The following is an 11160-nucleotide window of genomic DNA, read 5'->3' as shown; positions in this document are numbered from 1 at the left end:
ATTAGATAGGGCTTTGTTCATGGAATGTCGAGTATAATGCATGAAAGGTATGATTCGAACGCGAGACAAAAGGTTGTATCTTGTGAAAGTTCAAACGTTTGAGGAAAATAAATTTCCTTTTTTTTTGGGGGGGTTCGTAATTGCTGGGTTTTTGCAAGAAAAAAGTTTGGAGCTTTCTGTACGTATGCAGTAAAGAAAAATCGACAGCAAGCAAGTGAATGACCACGGGTCGCCGTTTCCTAAGGGAAGGGGGGCGGGACCCACGCAGTGGATGTTGTGTGGATGGACATTCTTTAAGTCCTAACACATGTTTTCAAAGAACGAACACAGCCCTCCATCAGCAGCAGAAGGAGCTTGGGTGCAGTGATCGTCTACGGGCGGGTGGAGATTGGAACTTCGTCGGCATCTTCCATCGCGGCCGTCGGATTCCCGGGGAGGGGTATGGGGGAGCTAAGAAGGTTGGATTACATCAGAGCGTGCGCTTCTTGATCCAACGTCTGTAATTTTACTGTGGCCAAAAGAAAAAAGGAAAGCGCAAAAAAAAAGAGGAGAGAGAAATTATGGGGGCGTAGGAGGACCGTAGGCTCGTGTTCTTGGGCGGAATGATTGTGTGTGGTGGGAGGTGATTAGACCTCTCGAGGTATCTTTCCACCACGGCCGCTGGATTCGGGAGGCGATGGACTTAGAAAAGTTTGGATTATGTCAGTGTACTTTGATCCAATGTTTACGGTAACGGTGGCAAAAGTAAGTCGATGAGGGGGTGTGTCTAGGAGAAACCGTAGGCTCGTGTTCATGGGTGCTGGTGGAGCGGCGAGAATCTCGGTTGACGGCGGCGGCGGGGCCGGAAGAGCGGCGGCGACGGGAGCGGCAGCACGTGGCTGTGGCGGCTCAGCGGAGGTGAGAGAGCCGAGGAGGAGAAGAGGTGCGAGTAGGATGTTGAGGAGAAGTTGGGTTGAAGTAAATTAAAAAAGATATGTGTTGTAATCTGGTCTAAAAACAGCGGATGGATATGTTAACGGGTACCTGTAATAGAAAATACTTGGGATGTTATTCATTTAATGCAACGGAAACATATATAAGTAGTAATAATAGCATGATTTTAAGTATAAAATTCAATGCCTCATCATTTCGAAATATAAACTATACGCAAGTTATAAAATCAAGAATTACTAAATTTACATATATAATAAGTACGACAGGAATGCATATTCCATATATCATATTAGATTTATATGAATGACAATCTTGTACCATCTTTAGTCACATAATTACATCGATCAATCTCGAAGTATGTGGGCTGAATTTGAAAATGATTAATTGTTCATATTGTCAAGATAACTAGCACGATGGTTCACAATAGACCCAACCCAGCTTCACTAATTTCACATTAAACCCGACTACACTAATTTTACGGAGAGATAAACAATTTCCTTATGTCAGAAACTATCACGCAATCACAAAAAAGAATGATACATAAGTACATAACACATGCGTATTTTAAGTGAATACAATCGATATAAATTTCAACTCGCTAACTTTATACCAAGATCAAGTCGTACAATCGCGATGCACCGCGGTTTATCGAGAGATGATTAAAACGAAGAAATTAATTTAATTCCATTACTAAAAGATGTAATAAAAACGAAACAGTATAGACTATAATTGAAAAGGGGTACTCTCTTTTATATGCACATCTAGTTTCAGTGTGTTAGATATATATCTCATTTTTTTAGTGTGTTTTTTATAATGATAAAAAATGGAAAAGCTAACTAACTCGCTCAATCGGCCATTATTAATCGCATACCCAGCCCCACTTGCATGTGTACATGTTCTTACGGCACTCTCCCTATCACGTGGTCAATGGATGGCCGACTTAACCAATTTTAACCTATCAAGCTATGTTACTCTAATCCAACTTGACTCGAGTGACCTCGGATTAAAGTTTAATAATGTCACATATGTCACGACTAGGGTCCTTTCGGCGTCCCCATGAGATCGAACTATGCCATGCAAGCTGCGCGAGGTAAGACATTCGACGCGGTTTTCGGTCGATTGACAATAACAGCGACCCGACTGAAGTAACAAAAATAAAGTCGAGCGCGATGCACGGATTAAACGGAACTCGATTACCAATTCGAAGTCATGTTTTGAAAATCAAAGCGGGGATCGAGTAAGCTTTTGTGTGTGTAAAAGTTAAAAGACCAAAGAAGGTCCGAAAGGGATAGTTGGCCAGAGATGCGAGCCATTTTCGGCCGAAAGACGACTTCAAGAAGATTCTAAGCAGAATTCGGTTTGTTTGGGAAGAACACGCGACGCTTTTCCCACCATGACAAGCAAGTCGCGAGAGAAACTTTGCTGACCCCGTGGGTCAGTTAGTGCTCAATGGTCAAAGAGTTAGATGCAACCACCGCTATCAGTTTCCTGCTATCTCTGTGACTTTTGCGAATCTCTACAGAAGTGAGAAACTGTTGCCGCTGGGTTGTCACAGACGCGAAACAAATAGCAAGGAGGTGCAATCAAACGGAAGAAATATGACCCGACCTTCTCGTGGGAGCTTGCTTCGTCGAAATTAAGGGACGATGAACGGGATGTGCTAAACAAAGCGGCGCTGGTTAAGAGCACCCGGTTATGCTTTTGGGTTTAGCTAATCAACCATCGAGATCGATACGGCTTAGTTGACTCCGACCAGAAAGGTGAGAGGAGGTGGTGGAGTACCTGAAAATAGGAGGCCATGGTGCCTTTTTTTTCTTATGGATCTGCTCGCGCAACCTCCTCTTTAAAAGCCATCTTTCCGATTTGGGCAAATTCAACAAAAGCAGCTGAGACTCTGATTGCCATGCCGCTGGAGATTTCGCAGTGAACATGCACTTTAACATTGACAAAGTTGACCGCAGTGACAGACAGAACCTTAGCATCAGCCCGTTCAGGTTCAGCAATCAAAGGTGTTGCTCTCTTAGAAAGACAAAAAGCAGTTCGGTCGCCGTTGTATTCACAGACTCATCAGTTTATAACAAATATCCAGCAGTAGCACTCCATCACATAAATACAATTCCAAAGCATGTGCCCCTCGAGCTTAGAATGGACCATATTATCTAAGAGAGTCGAAGCATGAAAAGAAGAGGACATTCATAAGATGCAACAGCAAAGTAATAATTTTCCTATGGACACCATTATGATAGCTTTCTCCACTGTCTTAGTAATAATATACGGCACTCCAAGTTATCGCACAACCTCTGAATTCAATATAATCTACAGAAAAATTGAATCTTAAACACTCTATATTGATCAAAACTGTAGTTGCCCGCCGACGAGCTCCAAATAGTGCTCCATCTCATGCCGCATTTAATTCCTTGGCCAAGTTCTCATAAACTCGTATGTCCTGCTCAGGTGAAAAGGGAAGGGCGATTAAAATTTCATATGGAAGCAAATCGGAGATCCTAGCATTCCAAGTAGCGTGATGAATGAGAGAACCAACCATCATTGATACAGAGGGAGAAATTTTAGTCAGTGCCTGCTCAAAATGAGCTGCCTTTATGGTGCACGAAGAATACGAATGCTGACCCGACAATGTCAACTTCTCTTCGAGAGCAAGCATTGCAGCTTCATTAACCTAAAATTATTGGAAATAAAATTGGTGAATGCTGAAGTCATCCCCAACCATATCAAATGTTGTTCAAGTTGTCATCACATGAGAGAGAGATTTGATGTGATTGTCAACCTAATGATTGCTAAATGGTAATGATAAAAAGAACGAAGCATAATGAAATAGACAAACCAGTGCAGCAAGATCAGCGCCGCTTAGATTCTGACAGGCTTCCATCCGCCCGATGGCATCTAAATCCACATCGGCATCAACAGGCTTCTTCCTACCTAGAGCTTTCAAGATCAAACCACGCTCATCAGCGCTTGGCAAGCGAACATAATGAAGTTTTCCGAACCTCCCAGGACGCAAGAGAGCACTGTCTATAACCTCAATTCTGCCAAAAGTATGCAATTAGAAGAGAAGTTAGCAAAGTACTCGACATGGTGAAAACCCAAGTCTGTAAATATAAATCAGACCTGTTTGTGGCCCCAATCACAAAAACACCACGTCGATGATCTGCACCGTCCAGCTCTATAAGCAACTGCATAGAAAGTTGTCCACATTCAATTTTACTGGATAAGATACGGGTTGTTGACAAAAAGACACTCCATAGTTCTCCTCAAGATACTGACCTGATTCAACAGTCGCTCAACGACCCATCCACCTTCTGTGCCACGCTGCTTTGTTAAAGCATCCACCTGCAGATAAAAGTATCAGATATAACATGACTAAGTAAGTAAATGCACGACCAAAGGAATTCAGACAACTAAGCTACAATGACAACACCATCTATTTCACTAGGGTGTTCATGGCTAGAAAGTAGTTAGCTTTGAGGAGATAGATGGCATATCCATGAGTTTCAGGCTCCAATTGCCCTAAAAAAAACCGAGGAGCAAAATGATGGAATAGTTGCACGAAGTAAAGAGGCTATGTAACTTCAGTTTAGATTCACCGAGTTTTGTCAAAGATCAAGTGAAAAAGAAAATCTTCCATTTTCTATTATTAATTCAACAACAAATTACAAGTTGCAAAGGACACCAATGTTCCTTCTCAGCATTTGACAGTCAGCACTAAAGAAGCAATATTCCTTCAGCACTACAGGCAAAAAATACAATACACAGCCTTTTCACAACAAATTATTTGCAGATACATCTCGTACAAGACAGAGGCAAGAGATAAAGAAGAGGTAAGAGAGAACGGTAGAGAGGCTTCTTGTTGTGAGGCACCATAAAGGCTAGCGGAGGACTACAGAGCCATGCACGCGGATAAGAACAGCAGGTGAGAAGGAGTGGGGGGCAGGCCAGCCCCCTCTCGACTGTTAGTCAGGTCGTTTTTAACTGGTCATCAGGCAACATACTAAGGAACAGCCTCAAAACTAAATCCGAAATAAGCATTCTGATTAGAGAACTGATCAAGCAACCCATCAAATCTTTTCTTCCCTCTATCCCTGCCTCATTTCCCTAATTACTCACCCACCTCTCTCACTTGAGCCATCCCATTCCCGTTCTCAGATAAACAATTCTCTTCTACCAAGAAAAATATCATACAAATTTAAAATGCCTACTATAGGCAATTCAGCTATGATTGACATGAAACATTAATTGAGTTTGATGGTGAAACAACCCCCCCCCCCCCTCTCAAGCCCCACAAAAAAAAAAAACCAAAAAAAAAAATCGAAAGAGAAGTGGCTCATCTTTCTAAGGTTGATAAAATCACAAAGAAATTTTTCATCTCTTTGAGTAAAGCAGTGATTCCTCAAGTAGAACTTAACTGTGCCTATTGCTGGAAAAATTTTCGCACCGATTGAAATAAGAAAAGCCAAGCATGCCAATGGACAATTATGTCTGTCAAAAGTTACAAATTCCAAAAGAAAAAACATTAGATAGCCACAATGAGAGAGTCTCACAAACCTCATCAAAGAAAAGTATGCATGGCGCACAGGTCCTAGCACGGCTAAACAATGTTCGAATTGCCAGCTCACTTTCTCCAACATACTTGTTCAATAGCTCAGGGCCCTAAACGGTCAAGAAACTCATAAAAATAAGAATTTCAAGTCACACAGGATATGAAAGAGAAAATATCCCAAAAATATCCAAAGGTGAAATAACCGATGAACAGAAAACTAAAGAAACTTGCCTTAATGTGAATAAAGTTTGCTCCTGCCTCATTGGCAACTGCCTTGGCAATCAGAGTTTTACCACACCCAGGAGGCCCAAAAAGCAGAAAACCTGTCTCTAGATCCACTCCAAACTCCTGAAAACCAAATCACAAACAGAGAATGATACTAAAATGGAAACAGAAAGAGCCAATGGAAGATGATGAGGCAGTACAACTTCACACCAAGCAAAATTCCAGGCCTAATAACTTAAAAGAGAGGCAAACTTATACAAGGTTGGCAGTGCTCTAACAAAGAAACAAATTTTAATGGTCAACCACACTTTAAAAATGCTGCATCCCTCAAGCTTAGTTGCTAGACCGAAATTTTCACACAGCAAACTAGCAAGGACTCATCCTCCAGGAATCCTGATTGACATTAAACTCAACCACACTTCACGGAAACTGTGCTGTTGAGAATTCATCAGTGGCAGATGATGCCCAAGACTTACAACTTCAAAGCCACATGCCCAAGAATCCTAAGAACACATGCCTGATGGTACTAACAACTCCTATGCACCTCGAGTATTCATTGGCCTGCTCATGCATTGAATAAAGACAAATCTTTGGATCACGGTTATACTAAATCCAATGCATCAAGTAGTCCCCATTCCTAACAACTAGCCTGAAGAATTTAATAGAGAAAAATTTCCCTCTGCTTTATGAAGCACCCTTCCACTAATCTACTTTCCACTCCTGCTGACTGAAGATAACTACTGTAACAGAATAACAATACTGTTATGGAAACACAAATTGTTTGTCAATTACCTCGTACTCCTCAGGATATTTGATACGTCTAACAATATACCGGTCAAATGCCTGCCTCAAAGAGTCAAGACCTCCGACATCTTCCCATTTAACATTAGGGATTGCAGAAAATCCCTCCCTTCTAGAAGAGGGTTGGATCATTTTCAATGCCTCCTGAAAAGTAAACCATAGATGAATGCAGATCAAGAAGGATTATCAGACAACAGAACCAGAAAAACTATGAATCGAAAATATAATCATGTCTAACAATAAAAATCACAAAAGACGGAATGTGCGATACAACATTTTATTCTCAATCTCCAAGAAGGAATGTCAAGCTGATGTGACAAATATGTCGTTCGGTCTTCAGACTAAAGCACATTTTGCAATGACAAGCTTATTAAGAATGTCTCTATATTTCATAAACATTTCCAAATAAAACAAAGCATGATTTTAAAAATACAAACAGAGAAGAGTAACTCATCACCTCGAAATCGGCCATATTAATAGCGAGCTTCTCCATTTCCTCAGGTAACCAAGGTTGTCGCCACCATTCATCAACACTATCCACATCTATAGAAATTTTAGATACTTCAAGTTTTCTTTCGTCTAAAATTCTCTTCATGGCAAGGTTACCAGCCTTGTTGGCAAGCGCTGCCAAGTCTGCACCAACAAAGCCAGGAGTAGATCTTGCTATTTTAAGAAAATTAAAAGATCCCTCGAGTTTAAGGGTACGTGTGATCACTGAAAGGATCTCAACCCTGGCATTTTCGTCAGGAACGCCTAAACCAATCTCACGATCAAAGCGTCCGGGCCTCCTTAATGCAGGGTCAACAGCATCAGGCCTATTGGTCGCGCCAATTACAAGAACATAGCCAGGCTTCGTATCAGAGCTCTCCGTGTCTGCATTCTTATCAGTTGATTTTCCTGGCCTGTGCGATTCATCCATACAAGACATCAATTGTGTCACAATCCGTCTCTCCATCTCTCTCTGAAGATTTTCTCGCTTTGAGGCAATTGCATCAATCTCATCAATGAATACAATGGAAGGTGCTGTCTTGTGTGCCTTCAAAAAGAGGTCTCGGATGTTTTCTTCGGATGCACCTAGAATTCCAGCCGTTCATGATAAATAGAGAAGCTTATCATGTTTGGACCAAGGATAGCAAATTGAAGCAAGATGTAACTTGGTGGTGGTGGCGTGTAGCAAAAATATCTTTTTTATATTTTCACACAACATCAGATGCTAAGTAAAGCGAGCAGCTCAGTTTACAGGCAATGTCGTTTGATGGGCTAAACATATTGGCCAGACCATGCTACTGCGTTTATCCATTGAAAAACTACATGAAGAAAAGGAAAACGAAAGGGAACGGCTCAATGGAAATAGAGAGGACACTGAGTTGGTAACAGAAGCAAGCACAAACATAAGCAATGATCAGACATCACGAGTTCAGCGAGAACGCGAACATAGAGCCAATGGCTACCTGATACTTATGATTTTTCCGTACTTAGGCAATGAATTCAGATATGACAAAACACAATAGACAGCCCCAGAATCCAAATGACAATTCACAGGAAGAAAAATAAAATACTCAAAAGCAAAAACAACAGATATACCAGAGACGCCGGAAACAATTTCAGTCGCGGAAATCTTGTAAAACGGAACGCCGGTCTCATTGGCGATGGCGTGGGCTAACTTGGTCTTGCCGCAACCGGGCGGCCCGTGCAACAAAATCCCCGCCATCGGACTAACCCCGAGCATCCGCGGCAACTGCGGGTGATACAATGGCACAATCACCTCCATCTTCAGCTCTTCCAGGACTTCCTTCATCCCTCCCAAATCCCTAAACCTCGGCCCTTCCTTCCCCTTCACCGTCACCCCCTCATTCCAAGCTGAACCCGAACCTCCGCCCTTCGCTTCCGCCTCCGCCTTCGCATCGCCCGCGTTCGTCATATCAATCAGTCTCCTCGGCTTCTTAGTCGCAATCTCTACCTCAATGTTCTTCTCCTGCCGATCCTTCACATCTGGCTTGGCTTTATCAGGCTTCGCCTCGCCGCCGACGTAGCTCGCTCGGAGCATGGATTTCATCAAGTCGAACTCCGGCTCCATTTTCTGCTCGTAAATCGCATCCTCCGACGTAGACACATCACCGTCTTCTTCGTCTCCATCATCGTCATCGTCATCGTCATCGTCAACGTCTGGTTCAGTCGACGAAGCCTCCTCGCTGCCCCGCGGCCGTTTCCTCCGAATGTAGTCGTTCTCGAACCGCTGCAGCCTCTCCTCCATCACGTCCGTCCTCCTCGACTTCTTTCTCGAGGAACCGACTCTTCCGAGCTCGTCACCGTCGTCCTCGTCGCCGTCGCCGTCGTCGTCGCTGCCCTCACGGGAGCTCGGCGACCGCAGCTGCTGCTGCCGCCGCCGCCGCTCCCTTCGCTCCTTCTCGTCGAACGACTCTAGGGTTTCTCGGACGGCGTTCGCGAAGGGATGGCGCTTGATTCGCCGGTACTCGGGGAAGGCATCGCAGAGCTGCTTGACGAGGTCGTCCACGGTGGAGCGATCGTGCTTGTGCGACTCCAGCCGCCGGGAGAGGAGCTTCCTGTTCACCACGGACGCCGACGCCGGCGAACTGCCGCCGCCGCCGCCGCGCGGTCTTCTCCGCATCCTCGGCGCCGTCGCGTCGATCAGAACATAGAAGCGGCGGCCGCAGAAGCGAAGGATTGGAGGAAGGGAAGTCTGTCTACTCAACAAAGAAACTATAATTACGAAACAGCCATGCAATCTTGTGATTCACATTTTGGTCCTCTAACTTTTGGAGATTATTTAGTTGAGTCCTCCAACGTTTAATTTTTACAGTTAGATCCTTCAAATAGTACACTTTATCGGATCAAGTCCTTTTGTTGTCAAGAAATAGTCAATCATACTAATGTTCGACCAAAAAAAAGGAAAATCATACTGATGGGGCAGATAATGTGGCAAGTAAGGATAAAATAAATAAGAAAGTTTGAAATTAAGTTAAAAGTTTAAAATTTAAAATAAATTGACAAAAATGAATTTATATATAATAATAATAAGTGAAGATAAAGAGAAGCAAGCACGGTCAACCGGACTCGAGAATAAAAGAAAAAATTGGAAAAGCTTCACCCGAGAAGTCCTCCATCCGTCGTCGAGTCCATGAGTTGCCTGCAGTTCTTCAACTTCATGGCCCCAATCTCGCCTTGCATCGCTCGGACGACTTGGAAAGCCCTAATGGCGAGGTCAAGGTTGGTAATATAACATCGTCTTTAATCTCAAGGATAAGTACACTACGAGTGTCATAACTTTTTTTTTCGATCACACTAAAATGTCACATCGATTGAAAAATTGTTCACTTGTGATTATACTTTTTAAATTTCAAATACTTTAGCATGTGAAAGTCTTTGTTTTCATTCTAGTCCTTTGCTTTCTACGTGCCACGCTCACAGATTACTGATTAGCAAGAGTTCAGGAGATGGTTAAGGTGGCAGCAAGAGTTCTCATTGGCGGTGAAGATCTTCCCCACTTTCTGAAATATTACTTTGTTTCGCCTTCGTAATCTTTACTGTCACAAACAAGCTCTGAAACGTACTGAGATGCTAATAAATATGATGGGTTCGCAGCTTAGTACCTACGAACCAGTACTAGTTGTGCGTATCGTGCATTCTACTGGTAAAAAATCTCTCCAAATTTGAAGGTCTCTCTCGCACTTCTTTATTAGGCAGCTGGGCAGGGTATCTCCATGTAGCATTGCACACGTGAGCTCTCAAGTTTTTGCCTCTGTCATTCCTTTTATTGGGAGAGATGGAAAAAATAGTTCTAACCATTTGAGTAAAGTGGTCGGCGTGGGCCGCGACCCCCTCGCTATGGCCGGTGAGGGCTCGGGCGAGGGCTGCGATGCTCTCGCCAGTGACTAGCGACCTCTGCCGGCCATCATCGCGGCCCTAGACCGGTAGAGGGAAATAAAATAAAAGAAAAAAAGGCAAAAAAATCAACAAAATAAAAAAAGTGATTAAAAAATTGTCCACATTAACTATCGCCAGAAAGTTGCTGTGTTTTTCATATTGATTTGGTTATTGGGTGTTCTTTACCCTATGATTCTTCTTTAATCCACTCATGTGATTATTTGCTCTTAAGTAAGAGATAATGTCCCCTATAAAATAAATGATATTCTCTAATATGAATTTATACAGATTACCATTTATTTTTACATGAAAAATATATTATTCTTTAATATATCATAAATTATGGATTATGTACACTAAATTTATTATCATTATCTCTAAACGATTTGTTTTGAATTAGTCGGATGCACTTGAACAAATGCCATCGAAAAGCTCCACGTAGGAAAAAAAACACGCACGCATATGGGCCGAATTCTTTTTTTTTCAAAAAGATATGTTATTATAAAGAAAGAACCAAAAACCCCAAAATTAAAAATTAAATTCGAGCTCAAATATTGGGACTTGCTATATATGTAGTACCTACTAGCAATTACTTTTTTTTTTGCTTGGGTTATACGAGAAAGAGAGTTGGCTTACAACGGAACTAGGGACAAAATTCACCGAGCACTACACATATAGTTAAATACAAAGCTAGCCCATGAAAGTTCTTAGGCTACATTTGATAGTCGAGATAAAATTAAAGATAAGATAAATTTTATCTT

At 42.4% G+C, this 11160-nt stretch overlaps 1 protein-coding gene across 1 annotated transcript; it reads right to left on the bottom strand.

The window, feature by feature from the left end:
- Positions 1–3109: 3109 nt before the first annotated feature.
- Positions 3110–9214, bottom strand: LOC115682846 (cell division control protein 48 homolog C). The gene is made up of 10 exons (XM_030607206.2): positions 8099–9214; positions 6972–7588; positions 6506–6658; positions 5720–5836; positions 5494–5598; positions 4216–4281; positions 4060–4124; positions 3776–3977; positions 3476–3610; positions 3110–3379 (listed from the first exon to the last, which is right to left on the bottom strand). The coding sequence occupies exons 1-10, from the start codon at positions 9141–9143 to the stop codon at positions 3332–3334; spliced, it is 2553 nt and encodes an 850-aa protein (XP_030463066.1). The 5' UTR covers positions 9144–9214; the 3' UTR covers positions 3110–3331.
- Between the last annotated feature and the right edge of the window lie 1946 nt (positions 9215–11160).

The sequence above is a fragment of the Syzygium oleosum genome, unplaced genomic scaffold, assembly GCF_021117445.2.
Source record: "Syzygium oleosum isolate NSW1041296 unplaced genomic scaffold, Sole_v2.1 Sole_v2.06, whole genome shotgun sequence".
Lineage (NCBI taxonomy): Eukaryota > Viridiplantae > Streptophyta > Magnoliopsida > Myrtales > Myrtaceae > Syzygium > Syzygium oleosum.
This window is presented reverse-complemented; position numbering and strand designations above follow the sequence as displayed.